Here is an 18,287-nt window from a genome sequence, read left to right on the forward strand (position 1 = left end):
GTCCCACCTGTAACCAAGAGGGGTCAACAAGTGGCTTGCAAATAATTAATATGCTACACACCTTATTAACCAAAGCGAGACATTGCAGGTAATAAACAAAATAAATAATTATAAATAAAATTCTGCAAGTAAGCTAGAAGGAATATGTACCCAGACAAAATGGAAAAAATAAAATAAATATAAGAAGAAGTAAATTAAATGAAATATAAAATACAGTTAAATAAAACTCATGATAAAGTCACATGCCCATCATATCTTAAACCTCCTAATCACAATGTGCCTCCACACACATATGATGATTTTATAGAATATGATACTGTTCTGTAGATTAAACTACCCAACAGTAAAGGCGTTAAATGAGCACAGGCTTAAACATGTACAGCAGTTAAATACACCATACACATTAATGCAGCAGTAACATTAATCCAAAAACACTGACAGGGTATAGTTTGCTGCATTGAATACATTTACTGATACTTCAAGTAAATTCTTCCTGATGATACTTTTACTGAAGCAGGGTTTGACTGCAGCACTTTTACGTGTGGTGGAATATTTTCAGAGTGTGGTATTAGAACATGTATTCAAGTAAAATATCTGAATACTTCTTCCACCACAGATGTTAAAGTGTTAAAGTAAATGCCATGGTGCTGCCTTTTAGGTGAAACAATGAGTCAGACACATACCTCATCCTTGGGGGTCCCAGGTTCAGCACCTTGGACAGAGGCGACAGTCATGAGTCATCACCTCCACAGGTGATATCACAGGTGAGTTCTTCTTCCTCAGTAGGTGGATTTTTTTGTATGGGGTGAAAACTGACAGACAATTGGTTGACTGAAGGGAACAGGCTGTCTGCTCCTGATCTACTGGTAACGGCAATTTACTCAAGTATAAGTAGCAGTACAACAATGTGAGTACCACCACAAGTTAAAGAAATGCATTCAAAATGTTACTAAAAGTATAGAGTTTAATCAGCAAAATTTAGAAGTATCAAATGATAATACTGATGTTTCAATGCTTAAATGTTATTTTATGTTGTAGCTGGTTAAGGTGGAGCTTAATATATATACAGTGAAGCAGTTTAATCCAGTGGTTGTCCAAACTTGAGGTGGGGCCCCCTGTGAAGGGTCACAAGATACATCCCAAGGGTCATGAAACGATAAGTGGGGTAGAATTAACAAATTCATATTCATATTTTTGACTTTTCATTCAGCTGTTTTGTGAAATATTAGATTATTTGACCTCTTTGGGCCCTAAATGGTTATTTAAATGAAAACACCTGAGAATTTATTTTTGTTTGGTTGAACTGAGAACAATTTATAGACATCTGAACATGATAAGAGGACCCAACTACACACTGCTGCACGTGCAAGAGATCACGACTGCTGGAACCTTTAACAGTGCATTGTACGTGTATTTCTATTGGTGTATCATATGTTTATTTAGGCTATATAAAATATTAATCTATAACTATACCTGTCAAATAAATATAGAGCAGCAAATGCTCATAATTTCCTCTGTGAAATACTGTGGAGTACAAGTGGAAAGAAAATGGAAAGTGACAGGCTATACAAGTACTTCCTCACTGTCTGGTATAGTTACTGTCTTTCTATAGCTTTAGTGGCATCTAGTGTTGAGGTCGCACTTTGCAACCAAATCAGGAAATGCAATCAAATAGTTTATTTTAACCAGTATGAATATTACTTACTTACTTACAATTAAAAATCAGGCTTCAGATAATATATCAATTATGAATCAATCATTTGATCTAGCTCCGACAGACAGAGCATCAGAGAGAGAGTGAGTTATGGCACTTTGGGATTATGGCGCCTGGTATACCGACACAACACCACTTTATCCTGTTAAAACAAAACTCATAACTTGGATTAAGTTTTATGAAAAACCCTTTTGATTCTTTTGATCTGAGGACCCTTATGGACTAAAGCAATATTAATAACTTACAGGGTGATCAAAGAATAGACACATAATGTGAGATAGCCAACAACCCGCTTTCATACATCCAAAGAACTTCTATAAAAAAATGAACTGCTTGGCAACCAGACCAGGCCTCTAATTGAGACAGGCCTTTATTGGTCAAAATGTGTAGCCACACCGGGCTAGTAAAAGGGGCTGGGCTTTTAATTATATATGGTGGACTCTAGTGTTGTCTGCATGGATATCCAGACCGTGGATATCTTTGGAAGCAACCCTGACAGCAAGAGGCAAAAACAAAATCCTCCGTCAATTACGACCTTGAACTTGAGCCCCTACACAAATTAAGTGACACAGGAATATGTTAGCATTAAATGAACTTAGAAGCACGGAAACTACGAACTACACATCTTTTTTGGTGGGGTGCCCCCAAAGGTGAACGTACAGGTACAGAAACTGAGTATCAAACATTCCACATGTTGAGTATGGAGGCCTGAGTGTGTCAGGTAACAACTGACATAGATTTTGTGTAATTACAATACTTAATATTAGAAATGTACATTTGACTTTGTTACACATATTACTGCTGTACAAGTGACCCTGTAAATATATATATATATGTATGTATAGCCCATAAATATTTAATAACCAGGATTTTTTTCTCCTGTTGTGGTTTAATTCAGTCACTTTTATCCTGTCCAAACCTGCATGCTGATCCTCTGACTAAATCTGAGGATGTGGATCCAATATTATGCAACATTAAGGGTAGCCCACTCATAATGAGGACAGCAATTATGTAAGTCCCACCGTCAACAAGTTTGCCCTCCACACATGGAGTGCACTCAAACTCTAAGCTAACAGACTGCATGGAGCTCAGCTGACATCATTATGTGCAGGCCTCCCATTAAAACCAGTGGGCACTGGGACATGATGGTGTGCCGGCTCTCTGCAGTGCTCTGCATGCAGCACTGAGCCTTTTATTTTCATGTGCTGTCGCTTTAAGAAGCCTTTGGGTGCGCAGAGGCGCTACAGCAGCTCATCACATGATTCTTCTCTTGTGACAATCCAGACAGAAAGGAAAAGCCTTTCTGAGTTCCAGCTGAGTTACAGGGCGCTGCGATGACAGATTACTGCTGTACTGGTACCAAAGGACCAACTGGAAGGAGGGAAATGGAGTTAAGTTAACCATTACCAGACCGACTCGCACCATTCCTGTCTGTAAAGTGGACATTTGGTAAATATTTGGTGTTGTTGCGCCACCGGGGACAAAGTTGGCGCATGGAGAGGGACGAAGTTTCATTTTTGCGCAGCGTCTTTTCTTTGTTTTCTTTGTTTTTGTCGCCTCTGCGTGTCAACCAGCGTCGCACGGCTCTCCGGACAACAAAAGCCAAGTAGCCAAGTAGTTCAGTTTGAACCCTTTTCTGTTGCTGGAAGGTTTTAAGTTGAGGAAGGGGGCAGAGAACGAGACAACTTGAGGACGTATCACGTCGGGTGAGATGGTGGACAGCAAACCTCTTCTCCAGGACAGACCTCCCGCCTACAACGCCGTCCCAGGGGCTTATGAGTACGGCCCGCAACCGCAGCACAGCTATGGGGCCATCCCCGCGCCGGCCCCGCCGCCATACCAGTACCCAGACGGCCAAGGCAAGTAGCCCCGTACACACGTACACACTGTCCGTATACACCAGAAAGTGAAGCGGGCAGACGGGAAGAGAGGTCTCACTGCTTCCCACTTCCGTCTTCGTTTAAAGGAAAGTCCTTTTGTTGTGTCCTGTAGTCTGGGAGCGTCTTTAAGTCTTTATGTTGCAGTAGGTTGACATGTTGAAGCACAGAGAGTCAGACTTTAACTCATAAACACCGTGAAATGGAAATAAGTTTGGTTTATCAGGTGCTACGGTGTTGCGCATGCGCAGTCCGAACATAGGATGCCTGGTATTTACCCATGGTATTTATAGGGGCCAAGTAGAAGTAGTCACATCTTTTATTTTGTAAGTAAAAGTAGAAACACTATAGCGTAAAAATACTCCACCAGAAGTACTCTTTAAGTCCTGCTTTCAAAATGTCACTCAAGTAAAAGTAGAATATACTTAAAGTAACAAAAGTAAAAGTACTCATCTAGCAGGAAGGCTCAATATATTGTATTATTATATTGTAATTATTGTGTTTCTCACATTAATGTTGCAGGTAAAGGTGGAGCTAATTACTTTACACACAGCTGGGCAATGTAATCTATAATAATACATAATATTATGTCTAAATCTGCTAAGTAAATGACGCTTTAAAATACATATAGTGGAGTGGAGGTAGAAAGTAGCATAAAATGGAAATACTTGAGGTACAAGTGCCTCACAATTGCACTTGAGAAAAAGTACTTAGTTACATTCCACTTCCGTGAATAAGCAAATGTGTGCCTCTCTAAGGTGCCTGATAAACAATAACAAATAAATGTTTTAGTCATATGATTTACAGTGTCAACACCCACTCCAGTTAGTGTTTTTATAGGGAGCAACAGAATGTGAAATATGTTAATGATGAAGTGTTGGCACAGCGCAGGGAGCTTTGCAGCACCATTGAGAGCACACAGGTTGCACTGCTGCTGCAGCCCCAGGCCTTTATACAGTCTGCTTCATGTGAAGCGGGCAGTCATCACCTGACTGCTGCAACGACAAGGAAGTTACTCTGTCCTAAAATGATGCCGCATTTTTTGTAACTGTGTGCTGTTTCCTTATTTGCTCAACCTTTTGTTTTTTGGTGATCTTTGTAGATTAAATTAGGCTGTTGTGCAACTGAAAGGGGTAATTATTCTAAAACAGTGCATGTGTATAAATAAATATGTCAGATTTTCGAGTGTTATGATGTACTGCAGTTCTGCCTGTGGTTTGTCCAAATGGTGTTGTACCCCAGCAGAACGTGGCTCTCAGGGGTATTTAACTAAACGTTAATGTCTTTATTAGGTTATATTTATCAGAGAGCCGACATGAAGTCAGAGTAAAGTGTCCATAACCTTAGTGTGCTGCATGTGTAATTTACGTAGACAGTAGTAGCTTTGATTTATTGTATATTTGTATAGTATACTGTATAGCTGTACCAGTGGCATACGGTAGTTATGATGGGCCCTTGTGCCAGATTTTGCATTGAAACAGCTACTGTATATCCTCCTGAGAGCTGAACTTTTGTTTGGTATGCGATTTAAATTCCTCCTAGCTATTTGGGATCAGTAGGACCCGATAAGTATAAAAAACTAAACACTCACAACTATAATAAAGTCCCAGTGTCCTCAGTAGAATGTCGTCAAACGAGTACTTCCTGATTAACAGCGTCCTAGCTCGTTACTTTTGCTAAAATTGGTCAAATCTGTTGCAATATCAAACTACAAACATTATTAATCATGAATAAACAAATTTCAACTATAAAATGTGATCAGGTTTTGGACCATATCCGCTTTTGTGTCGGGATTAGCTGCAGACTGACTTGGCAGAGATGGCTGCCATCTTGTTTTTACATGGATTAGTGTATTGTGCTCTTACTACCACTAGATGGCACATTAAAGCGTCCACGAACGAGGACAACAGGTCTAAGTTAAGAAGAATGAAGTAAAAGGTCAAGTAAACCCAAACTGTGATGTCCTCATGAGGACACAGGGTCTCAGGAGGATATTTTATTGTATTGTCACATGATCAAATACAGACTTGGCATTGGACAGTGTCACCATACATATTACCGATCATTACTGCACATCTCTATATGACAAAAATATATTTAATTTTTTGTTAGAGATTTCTACTGACTTTTTAACAAAAAAAAAAAGAAACATTGACGGAGATGGGTTGCCAGCTCAAGGGCACATATAGCAGATAACAGCGTTTGAAGTTAAAGTGTGCTCTTTGAACACAGGTGTAAATTAATCACTTACAAGAGCCTGTTCTCTGCTCGAGAGAAGGCGGCCCCTCCGGCCACTCTTTACACCTGTTAGAGTTAGAGTTAGAGTTTTAGTCTCTCTCACAGGGAGGCATCCTTATCAGAGAAAAGGTGTTGGCAAACATTTCTGGGAACGAAAGTGTGGTCGTGGTATCAGAGTTTACCGTGTCTCACAAACATAACACAGGTGGTCAGAGAAAATCAATACAGTCTGTTAGTATCAGTAAAATGAACCTGTTAATCCTCAACTTTCCAACAAACACACTCACAACACAGTCACAAATATCACAACATGACGTGGGAATTTAATAATGATGCTTTTTTGTAACAGTGAATGTCCACAATAACATGTATCCCATTCCCTTCTGTGAACTCCAGGGTACCCATCAGCCCAAATTCCCCCTGCCATAGCCCAGCAGCCGTACCCTGGGACGTACACCATCATACAACCGTCTGTAGTGGTGGTGGGAGGCTGCCCTGCCTGCAGGTGAGGACACACACTCACATGCGTATTAAATGTATATTACGACAGTCAAATATCCACGTCTTTGTTACTGTGTCACCTCACTGTCATGGTCACAGGCGAGTTCAGGAGTGATAAAACCACTGGAGAGGTTATACAATCATGCAATAAAAGCAGTGGTCAAAAGGCTCTTAAGATCACACCAGTGTCACATGCTGGACAAGCTGAACATGGTGAGTTTGGACGGCTATATTGCACTGGCCCGATCACATAAACATGAACTGAAATGAGATTAAATAATGGACAGTGAGGTTTGTAGATTAGCACGTGCTCAAATCCAGCGTCCCATGCTCAGTGTGACTAAGCCAGTTTCTGAGCATATTTCCTTTTGAGGCTAAAATCATCTTCATCCAAACTATCTGCATGTGTTGTTCCTGCACGTATGATGTCAGGCCCACAGTGTGATCTAAGGTTAAGCGGATGTGACTTTCAGTTTTGGGAGATGGTTTTACACTGGTTTGGTTTCACTGTGCCTGAGTCAACATCCTGTCAGTCAGATGATTTCGGCCTCAGACATGTGACGGGGGGGGCAGGTTCAGGCCAAGGTGGTTACAGCAGGACACAGTTCACAAGAGCAGCAAATGGAAATCAGATGTCTTGCTATCCACGTGTTGTATTTGAGTAATACAATAAAAGCATTATAAAAGCATACACACCATGTTGTGTATGTCCAAAGTATGTAACATTCACACAGGCTGGTACAGTTTTAATCAGCGTTTCATCTCGGCCATTTTCCCCCCTGTCAGTGAACAGCTCCTGGCACCCATGTACAAATAAGTTGTGCAGATACTCCCAGCTAGTGGTGTATGATTTAATGAGGTTGACCCAGGGTCATCACTGCAGCAGAATCTAATATTATCAGTGTAATTAAAGCCTATTTATCAGGATTATTTCTATTTAATCTGCACCACAAAAGTTAAACATCCACAGCTATGTGACACTCTTTCATGGCTTTAACTCTAAGTGCTTCCCAAAGCAGCTTTTCATTTCCTGTCTCTTTATTGTCGACGTTTGATACGTTGCATTTGTTAATTCCTCCTCAGCGCCTACAGCAGATTTACTGGGCGGCGTGGTGCAGTCATGAGACCGCGGTTAGCACTTTGTTCACCATGACTCTGGATTACAGCTGCTTTGAGGCCTTCAAAACAAGTTGCTTCGTGTTCTGATGATTGTACCTTTTCTTCCTAATGTCACACAAGGCCAGAACCCTTTCTAGATTATACTTTATTTCCTCAAAAGATCTTTTAACCTTTTTGCAGTAAAACTATAAAGAACCACAGGACAGATGCAAAACAGCCTTTACATCTGATACAGCTCTATTGAGGAAGTAGGAAAAAGGCATATTTTTACGCACTTCAGCATCAGCTGATTTTAAACAATGACAGTAATTATTTTAGGTCAGACTCATGCTGAGTGTTTCTGATGGTTGTTTACAGTGAAATGTCAGGACAAGGTTCAGACTGGGGATTACAAAGAGAGATAAGCATTCAGTAAACTGTTGTTAGGGAAATGTAATAACTTATGACACTGCTCCGGTCACCCGGTCACCTCGGTCTCTGTCAAAGATCCTTTTAATAGACATAATCTAATAATAATAATTTAATAATAATAATAAAGTCTACATTATCAATAATTACATTGTTTACTTAGTGTAATAAATGAATAAACAACCTTAAATAGTCTGATATAAACCTACATCAGTGAATAGTCACTAAAAGCCTACAGCCACGCACAGATCATGAGACGCCAGGCCCCTGGACAAAGACGTGTAAAATGTCCTCCCTCTGTCCTTCTTCTGAATGTTGCCTCTCTTTTTCTTTATTTTTGTAGTCTTTTTGTGTCTCTTTGGGGCCATGTTTTCCATCGTAGTCATTTTGTGTTTTATTTCTGGTCATTTTGTACCTCTCTGGCGCGTCTCTTCGTGGTCATTTTGTTTTTTCTTTGTAATCATTTTGCATCTCTATTTGGTCGTTTTGCATCTCTTTGTAGTCTTTATGCATCTCTATGTGGTCCTTTAGCATCTCTTTGTGGTTGTTTTGTGTTTCTTTGCAGTCTTTTTGCACCCCTTTGTATTCCTTTTGCGTCTCTTTATGGTCGTTTTGCATCTCATTGTGGTCATTTTGTCTTTTTGTGAGTATTTTGTACCTCTATGGGGTTCTTTTGTATCTTTTTGTGGTTGTTGTGGGTTTGTTGAAGGTGGCAGTGCTGTTTGGGCTGAGAAAGCCTGTGAGTTTATCTTCTCTGTCTCCTTTTACTTTAGCTTGTATTGGAGTTATGGTATGTAGCGTGTGAAATAGAGTATGGTGAATGTGCTAGGAAGGTTAGTATTGGCACAGTCACTACCTGGAGCTCGCATTAACGGAGCCTGGGTTTGTTGAAGGTGGCAGTGCTGTTTGGGCTGAGAAAGCCATGTGTAAGTACGGTAAAGGAGGTTATTGGGTTGGTGCGGGGAGCAGTGAGACCTGGCATTAGGGGAGTGTCTCTGGGACGCCAGAGATCACTGTCTAGCCTCCTGGAGGTGTCGTGGGACCAACTACGGAACACTGGTGAAAGGAGGTTCCCACCCGATGACCCCAAAGACATGCTAGTTATCACTGCTCACTGGTCTGTATAGTTAAGCCTTGCCATAATAGCTTATCATTGGGTTTAGGAGGTTATTCACTGAGTGCTGATCCTTTCTCTAAAGCACAAACTTCTTGTGTTTATTTGAACTTCTTTGCAGTCTTTTTGCACCCCTTTGTGGTCGTTTCACACTTTCTGTAGTCTTTGTGCATCGCTTTATGGTCATTTTGTTTGTCTTTGTAGCCATTTTGAATCTTTGTAGAAATTTTGTGTCTCTTTGTGGTTGTTTTGTGTGTCTTTGTAGTCATTCTGCGATTCTGTGGTTGTTTTGCATCTCTTTTGCATCTTTATATTGTCATTTTGTGCCTCTTTATTGTTTTATATCTCTGTTGTTCTCTGTGTCTCTTGGTGGATGTTTTGCATCTTTTTGTATTTCCTTGACTTTTCCTTCATAAACTTCAACAGTCACTTTATACAAATGTTGTGGTGCAGGGGCCCGGGGCCTGTACCCAGTATGTCTGCTCATTAATCCATCCAGAGAACACTTGTTTGTGCCTGCAGTCCTGCATCAGTCTTTGTTTTTCCTTACTAATGCTTTCTGTTGTGTGTGTTTGTGTGTCGCAGAGTCGGCGTCCTGGAGGATGACTTCACCTGCCTGGGGATCCTGTGTGCCATCTTCTTCTTCCCCCTGGGCCTCCTCTTCTGCTTCGCACTGCGTCAGAGAAGGTGTCCCAACTGTGGCGCCACCTTCGGCTAGAGGGACCAAAACCACAGCTCATGCACCTGCTCCCATGCACACGCACACGCACACGCACACGCACACACACACACACACACACACACACACACACACACACACGAAATCCATCATTTTTGTGTCTTTTATTTTGTTATCATTTCTTAATATTGCACATTGCTGTTGCCATTACGTTATGTACAACAAATGATCAAGATGATATTACCATGAATTATGATGTTTTATTAGAGGCACATGTAGAAATCTATTTTCATCTGCTAGTTGAGGATTTATTCTAGCACATGTACGTGTCCAGCTGTTGTCAGTGCCTTCACGACATGCTGAGTGATCATCAGAGATTCCATCAGTCATGATTTCTCCTGTAGACTTAGCTCAGTTATCTGCGGATCTGAGCAGATTCCTTAATGTTTTTTTTCAAGCCAGATTTAACTGAGACACTTGTGCTTGAGTTTTTATTCCCCTTTTGTCTTCGCTGGCACACTGCATACATAATTTTGTGCTTGGTAACATTGTACTCAACACAGCATCCATGTAGATCACTGATGTATTAGCTTCAGAAATGTAAACCTTTTTTTTGGCTCAGTGTGTCGCTGGGAATAACACACACAAGATCTTTAAAAAAAAAAAAAGACATGTAAAGATCCTCGGAGGTGAACTGTCCCGGCTGAAACAACGGACTCGTCTCAGACAGAAAGCCTGCGCCATTTTTGTCTGTTTTTGTGGATATAATTTCTTGGGGCCATATTTGCACTGACAGTTTGTTTGATGATTATTCTGCTGGGTTGTGCTTTTTCCAGGGCCAATGCAGACCTCAGGTACATACAATCTGAAAACGCCCTTGACTTTACAACCTCAATCACTGTTTGACTTCATGAGGACTCTTTATGTCAAAGTGCAGACTCCTCCTTTTAACATGTGGAGTTTTCACTTCATGGAAGCATGCTGGGAGGAAAAGCTGGAAAAAAAAAACAAATCTCTCAATAATGTGTATAATCTCTGGATTTTTATCTTAGTACTCCGTGACAAGTCACCCTGCCCCATTCCTCCCAAACCAGACAATCAATGGAGAATGTCTACGTCCCTGTATCTGCAGTATCTGTGTCTACGTCTTCCATCACAGCAAGATGTTATATAACTGTCCATGGCAGAAGAAAAGAGAGAACTGGGTGGGAGTGATTTTAAAACAAATCTTGCTTTAGAAAACACACTACGCACGCTCTTATGATTGAGGTTCTTACTTTTTATATATGAGTTACTGTAATTAAAAATGAATGCTACTTACCTTTTTGACTGCTCCTTTCATTTTTCAAACAAATGAACATTAAATGCTAAAAATATACTGTTATACATAATAAGAACACTCACACAGACACTGTGGATTCCTTGTACAGTGTAACAAACTAAACGGCACATTTGAAGAAATAAATCTTTATTTTTCATACAGCAAATTCTATTAAGGTTGTAATCGGGCCAAGAGGTGTGCTTATAATGCCACGTGTCATGATTAAAGCAGAAATGACTGCACTGTTGATGTGAAGATGAGACCATTGTTGAAAATCTGAAGAACACAACAGGTGAATTATATTTTTACAGTAGTTATGTTTGTGTCATTAAGGCAAGAGTCCTCGCTCCTCGGTCGTCTAGCTCTACAAAAACGTTAAGTTAGATGGCAAAGGACAATATTTATAGCATCTGTTGTACAAATGTATATACAAGACGGACTAAAGATCACTTGTGTGCCTTTTTTGGATGCATCCCTTAGCGTTTTCCTCTCCTCACGGCAACAGTCAACGACATTTTTAGTATCGACGCTAAGATGCGACATTTTCATAAGGACCTGAAGGTGAAATGCAAGAGGTCCTCTACAGTACATTCTTCTACTGTCTGTCCTATGGCAACAGAAAAGATTTCTAACAGTCATTTTGACGATGAACAAGCAACAGCATAAATACATTGCAGTATTTTCTTTGACCATTTTTATTCATCCATTTCTCAAGTGCAGGTAAAGACTGTGGTCATTTAAACATCACCACCACAAACAGAGGGACAAAAATAGACATAGAAAATATATATATATATATATATATATTAAATATATGACCATCTGTTCTGTAAAATAAAACGGTCCCAAAATACTTCCATGTGAGTTTGCAGCAGTGAAGGATCCCAGATTCAAATGGCATTTTTTTTTTAAATCTTCTTGATGCTGGCCAAGTTCTGTGTGTGTTTCAAAGAGACCAGGAGAAGCTGCTGGACAGTAAAGGCAGGGCGGAGCTGCACGTCACAGGTGGAGGACACAGGAAGGTTGACGAGATGTTGCGGGGACGGAGGGTGTGTGGAAATGTGGACCGATCAGATGACGGGTGCAGAGCGGTCGTTGGTGATGGTTGGACGTAGCCGGATGGTGGCGAATGGGTTCCCTCCCCTGTGAAAACAGGCAGCAGACATGAGTGATGTGTGCATGAGTGAGAAAAAGGCACATCATCTCATTCATGTTTTATGTCACTTACGCTAGGTAAGCAGGCGTAGGTCTTGAGGTGCCGTTTGGCTGCGCTGCCTGTGGAGAAAACACAGATTCACCATCACCTCTGAGGCACATGAACATTCACTTTAACACACAGTATACAACCATGACACATCTGCACTATGAAAACCTCAGTCGCCTCATTTTCTGCCGTGCTTGGTGCATTTACATTTTTTCCATGTACAGTGTAAACCAACACGTACACACATATTTCAGGCTGCTGAGAGATTGGATACACTTGATGACTGTATGAGCGAAGGAAAGCGTGGGAAAGACAGTGAGCCGTGTCACATCACGAGACAGTGTGTGGAATCTGGAGCTTCTGGAAATTCAAGTCTGTTCGACAATCAGCTGCATAATGTTTTCTTGTGACGAGTCGGTGCCACCAAACCTGAACACAGACAGGAAGTGTGGAGCAGAGTTTAGCACTGGAGATGTTTGAAACAGTAGCCTTTTAAACACAAATAAACTGGCACTGACACTCAATTAAATGACCAAATGAAAGGGGAAATAAAGCATGTGATCCTCTCTACCTGGGATCATCCTAATCACACTGATCTTGAGCCCAGTCCCAGTCTCCACACCCTGTGTTCCCACACAACACATGAGGGCTTAGTGTTGTCCCACTGTCAAATCATCAAGTGCACTGGGGCCCTCCCACAGACATCTTGAGCCCTTTTACGCACACTTTTTGTAAGTCTGGAATTTCCGCAGACTGCGCCTGAGGGCTCTACACACGATTCATAGTGTCGTGACGTTAAAACACAGAGCTACCAGGGGAAGCCCTGCAGCAATTAAAAAAAGAAGGTGCTCAGCCTGGCATATTAAAGATACAGAGATTGTCCATGAAAAACACATGAAATCAAAGGAATGCAAGAGACTATATTACACATCTTTGTTACTCATCAACCATTTAACTTTAATTGTGAAGTGCCTTTGCTGTGAAGAAGGTGCAAATCCGACAACTGTACCACACTAACATGCTCTGGCATCGTCAAGATAACGTGATTAGTCATCACAAAGTGCTGTCTCATTCCTGCTTATACCATTTTGAACCCTCGCAGCCTCTCACACTCAAGTATTTACCAGCTGACGCCACTTAAGTCCCTGAGAGTTCAGGGGACATTGGGATTGGGCCTTGTACTCTTTAAATCCTTGCAACACCTTGGAGACTACGTGTGAGAGACACAACAAAACAACAAACGTGACTGGTGAGTGGGGAATACAAGGAGAAACTCTAGCTTCAGACATGCACAATCAAATCAACAGAGACAGCAGAGTTTCCTCCTCTGTACTGCAGCCAGAAGAAACTGTCTATCTTCCTGTAAACACAAAAAAATGTACACAGGCTGTGTCCTAAATCACTCCCCATTTAGTATACTGTGCATCACATTTAGTGTCCAACTTTATTTAGAGTTTGTATTCTGTCAGAAAATTCCCACAACTGAATGAAAAAATGTGTGTGAATTCAGAGAAACTGATTTATCCATACACATCTGAATATCTGAAACATTTTCAATACACATGATCCACAGTCTCTGTCACTCTAGTTGCACGTCAGCTTTTGCTGCACGGTTTTGTTTTGCTTCTTAGTTGCACTACCGCAAGTTAATATTGTTTTCATTAATGTAAAAATGTTTTAATATTGTTAATATTTACTCAAGTCATTCTGCTTTAAAAATGTCTTCTTCATATTTTCATTGTAATGCTTCTGTATGTTTAATGTTTGCACCAAAGACCAAAGCAAAGTCCTTCTATGTAAAAACCTACTTGATAATAAATCTTATTTTGAATTGTGAATCTGCTGCTAACCAAGAAAATAAAAGTTGTTGTTGTCATGGTATAGCCTCGTTATAGTTGTCTTCTAATAAAAAATGTAACTTATATGACCTTAATGTCAATTTTTCCCTGTAGTATCAAAAGTGATATTGAAGTCACAATATTTTTAATTAAAAATTCTATACAAAATACTGCCAACAAGAAAAATGCTTTTTGGTTGGGGTATGGAAGATGGTGTAAACTGTTGTTTCTGTAAATCTTAAAGATATGCTGCATTTATTTTGGTTCTGTCCTCATGTGGCAACTTTTTGGACGACTATTAAAAGCTGGCTTTTATCAAGTTTGATTTTTTAAACCACGTGCCCTCAAACAATAATGCTCGGTGAATTAGGAAAAGGTTGTCCTAACATTTTAAATACTATTATGATATTAAGAAAAAAATTGAATCATATGAAAGAGAGCATTTGACATTCCCCTGTTTTGTTTCCTTGTTAAAACATTTCTTTATGTCAGAAGGCATTATTGCTAAAAGGCAGGGGAAACGATGGAAGAGATTAAGGCCAAGCTTGAAGAAGGATGATAATGATATCATTATTTAGTTGTTTTTGGTTGTTTTGTTGTTGATTTGTTTTTTTGTGTGTCTGGAATTTTTTTTTCTTTCCTTCCTATTACTATCGTATGTTTATATCGGTAGTTTATGATGTGTTATAGTGTAGTTGTGTAATTTGTATTTGCTTTGTTTAAATACATTTAAAAAAAGGTATTGAATTAGATATTTGTCAAGGCACTGCATTGAAGTCAGAAACTCCAGTGTTGTGAACACTAATGCTGACACAAGACTGCAATAATTCAGAAATGTCAAAAATCTTGATTTCTAATCATGTTTATTACATAGGGAGTAGTGGATGACTAAATTAGGGAGTGATTTCAGACACAGCTTCTGTTTTGCAAACTTATTTGTCAGCATTAAATTGTCCTGACAGCTGACCCTGTCTTCCAACTATCAACCTGCAGTACTGCCAAGAATCCACAAGGGGTCAGGAGTGGATAAAGTAACTGATGTCTCTGTCCAGAGTGTTTCAGTCTCAGTGCAGTCCCTCTCACTGTGACCTGTGTTACTCCCATCAGACATACTCAGATCCTTTACTTAAGTAAAAGTAAAAACACCAGAGTCTAAAAATGCTCTAACACAAGTAAAAGTCCTGAATTCAAAATGTTACTCAATGAAAAGTACAGAGGTATTATCAACATGTTCTTAAATTATCAAATATAAAAAAATACTTTCACATTTCACAGTATCATATTATTATAAAGTATATTATTCTGGTTTTTTTTTTAACATTCAAGATTTGCAGTTATTTATTTGTCCCTGGGGAAAACTGTCTCAGGCATAAAGGCTGCCTCATAAAAACATATACTGCAGGAACAGACAGAAAAGTGCGTCGCACATACAAGTGCAAATTTAAAACGTATTCAAATATGTGCAACACCATCCCTCACTTCACACCCTTCTCATGTCCTGAGTTTAGGAGTTTCACTGACAGAGGGATGAAAGAATTTTAATTTAGGTATCTCCTCTTCCTCTCTGCATTTTCATCACTAACTAATGCAAATCTTAAATACTGCTACTTAAATACTACAAAAGTACTTTTCCACCACTGCCCACAGGACATGAAGAGTTCCACATCTGTGCTTCTCCTACAGATGTTTGAATTACAAATCACGCAGCAACAATCTTTCTATATTCATGTGAACACTTTACATCTCCTCTCTAAAACATCCAGTGTCTCTGCTTTTGTTGAACCGTGACTGCAGTTTAATACACACTTGTACAGTCAACATGTTAATTCACAGCTCGGCCGGGGAGCCAAGAATGTCTTCACCTCTGTGGGTTCTGCTCTGTTAAACTCTGAGTATCAACACTCACAGATATCTGTTCTTGCCTTGCGCTGATACTCGGCCTGGAGGTCAGAAGCGTCTCTGCCCCTTCAACTTTCTCTGTAGATCTCAATCTCTCACATCACTCCCTCTCCCTCTCTCTCTCTGTTTGTCTCCATCCTCTAAATATATTCATTCCTGTGAGTCGTTATCTTTTCCACAGTGAAAGGCACAGAACCAGTGAGGGTGCATTTTTCTCTCATGGTGACGGTGCATTCCTGGGTAACCCCACCTCCCCCCGCCCTCCCCTCCCCTCTAACAAACCTACAACACTGAAAAAAAAAAGGCTCGGCTGAAACATTTCAGTTAGTTTAATGTGAAGTGAAAATATGCAGAAACAGCACTGTGGGATTACAGATGTTCTGATTCTGGCTTAATATCAACCTCTATTTAGAGCACGGGCAGAATTATAGACTAATAAATAGAGAACATAAAGTATTATGGGAAAATAAAACCGACTTCCTCCCAGTATCAGCGCAGCAGAAACACATATTTATCAAGTTTACCACCTGAGCAGCACAAAAAGTGACGCAGCACACATATCAAACTGACATTAAAATTCATGAATGCTGCAGCAACAAGTCCCGCACTAACCCAACACACGTGCACAAACATGTGCACACACCAACACATCGCTTCAGCCACCCACTCACACACTGAGCTCAACATAAATCAGAGTATTACTGTAGCAGTGCAGAACTTTTCCCTCACATGCAACTTTATTCTGAGACGTGTGTGTGTTTTGAGTTAAAGTGGGGATTTTAGGAGATAAAGTGACCCTGCTTTACCTTGGAAAGCGGAAGGAGGGACAGACAGACAGAGGCATGCATCGAAGATGGCGAGACGGGTGCGCAGATGTGGAGATAAACAGACAAACAACAGCTTGAGGAACTGAAAGAATGAAGAGGGAAGGACAAAGAGGGAAGCTGCCGGGTATCGGGTTCAGCCAGAGTGGAATTCCACCATGATGCAGAGTCAGTGGTGGAGAGATGCAGCCTGGATGTGGACTGACAGGCCCGACAGTGGAGACACATGCACACACAAAAGCATGGTGATCATTGTCCCTATTACTGTATGTCTGCCTGTGGCTGCGGACCAAATGAGTGGTGAATAATGAATACTACAGAGGCAAGACAGAGAGAAGTATCTGCATTTGCCATCTGACCATTGAACCTCTATCTGGGTCAAACATCACAGCCTACCAGAATAGCCTCATCATTGGCTGTGTTTGTGTTTCTTGTGTGTGTACTGTGGCTCAATCCCAAACCAACCCTTAACCCTACCACTTAGTCCCTCTCCTCTGTTTTGTGAATTCATGTCGAGGGGTAGGCTGGACTGATTCTTGATGGGATAGAGGCATACTTATAACTGAGTGTTAGGAGATATGGTCGGCAAGATGGCTGCACACGCAACAAAAGAGACCTGCACATGTAATTTTTGTTAATAAGAATCAAAAATTACGAAAACAATTGTATTATCTTAGTTCAATGCACGAGTGGATTATGCGACAGTGGGCCCCTGGGCTCAGATATGCAAAAGGCCCCACCACCTCTTCTACAAGGGAACAAGACACAAACTTTGTGGTGGTTTTGCATTTCTTTTAAGTTGTTCGGATGCTAGGGTTAGTTATTAGATGTCTTTTGGTAGTCATTTGGGTATCTTAGAGGTAATTTTGTGTCTTAATAAGGTACTTTTGTGTCTCTTTGACATAATTTTGTGTCACTTTGCAGTCATTTTTTGTCTGCTTGTGGTTGTTTTATGCCCTTTTGGGGTCATTTTTTTGGCTCTTTGTGGTTATTTTGCCTATTTTTGCAGCTATTTTGTGTCTCTTTGTGATCTTGTTGTGTCTTTTGTGGTCATTTTGGGTCTTTTTCTGGTCGTTAAGTGTTAATTTGAGTGACATTTTGTGCCCCTGGGCCTGCTCCCGATAGGCCCGTTCCGTAATCCATCCATGGTTTTATGTCATTTCAATGGATTATGGTCCTTTTCTTTAAAACAAGCATAGCAAACAAAGCTAGTGGTGATGCTGTCTTGGTGGCTAACTAGCTAGCTAGCTAATGTTACATTGTTGCTTCTGATTTGTGCATGACTGTCCTGCATTTTGTCATATTTTCATGTTGCAGTCCCTCCCTTTGATGGTATATGATGCACAAACTTTAACGTAAGTCCAGTAGCAGAGTAGCTGCACTTGTTACTGCTCCTGCAATGCCAGTGCAGATTGACAGGGATGGAGTACAGGTTGCTAACATTAGCCTACAGGGTGGCCTGCTAATGAATTATTTGATGACTTGTTTGATCGATTGTTAACATGAAACTTAAGTTGTGAATGAATTGCCAGCATCACTGCATTTCTGTCT

General features: G+C 40.4%; 2 protein-coding genes across 2 annotated transcripts in view; one reads left to right on the plus strand and one right to left on the minus strand.

Moving 5' to 3' along the window:
• Nucleotides 1-2,971: 2,971 nt before the first annotated feature.
• bri3 (brain protein I3) lies at nt 2,972-10,970 on the plus strand. The gene is made up of 3 exons (XM_050068754.1): nt 2,972-3,573; nt 6,226-6,334; nt 9,557-10,970. Exons 1-3 carry the CDS (start codon nt 3,426-3,428, stop codon nt 9,687-9,689), a joined length of 390 nt encoding a protein of 129 aa, XP_049924711.1. The 5' UTR covers nt 2,972-3,425; the 3' UTR covers nt 9,690-10,970.
• The window catches only part of baiap2l1b (BAR/IMD domain containing adaptor protein 2 like 1b), a 49,815-nt gene continuing 41,830 nt past the window's right edge, over nt 10,303-18,287 (minus strand). The window contains exons 13-14 of the mRNA XM_050068742.1: nt 12,200-12,246; nt 10,303-12,114 (exon numbers count right to left, since the gene is read on the minus strand). Of these exons, the coding sequence (XP_049924699.1) occupies nt 12,042-12,114; nt 12,200-12,246 (120 nt within the window). The 3' untranslated portion in view covers nt 10,303-12,041. The remainder of the gene's footprint in view (nt 12,115-12,199; nt 12,247-18,287) is intronic.

Source organism: Epinephelus moara, chromosome 18 (assembly GCF_006386435.1).
Source record: "Epinephelus moara isolate mb chromosome 18, YSFRI_EMoa_1.0, whole genome shotgun sequence".
Lineage (NCBI taxonomy): Eukaryota > Metazoa > Chordata > Actinopteri > Perciformes > Serranidae > Epinephelus > Epinephelus moara.

What these genes read in the sequence shown, in the direction of transcription:
- bri3 (XM_050068754.1), top strand. Translation starts at nt 3,426, where the DNA reads ATGGTGGACAGCAAACCTCTTCTCCAGGACAGACCTCCCGCCTACAAC. An exon ending in CCAGTACCCAGACGGCCAAG is followed by an intron (nt 3,574 to 6,225) that starts GCAAGTAGCCCC and finishes TGTGAACTCCAG; the next exon opens with GGTACCCATCAGCCCAAATT. An exon ending in GGAGGCTGCCCTGCCTGCAG is followed by an intron (nt 6,335 to 9,556) that starts GTGAGGACACAC and finishes TGTGTGTCGCAG; the next exon opens with AGTCGGCGTCCTGGAGGATG.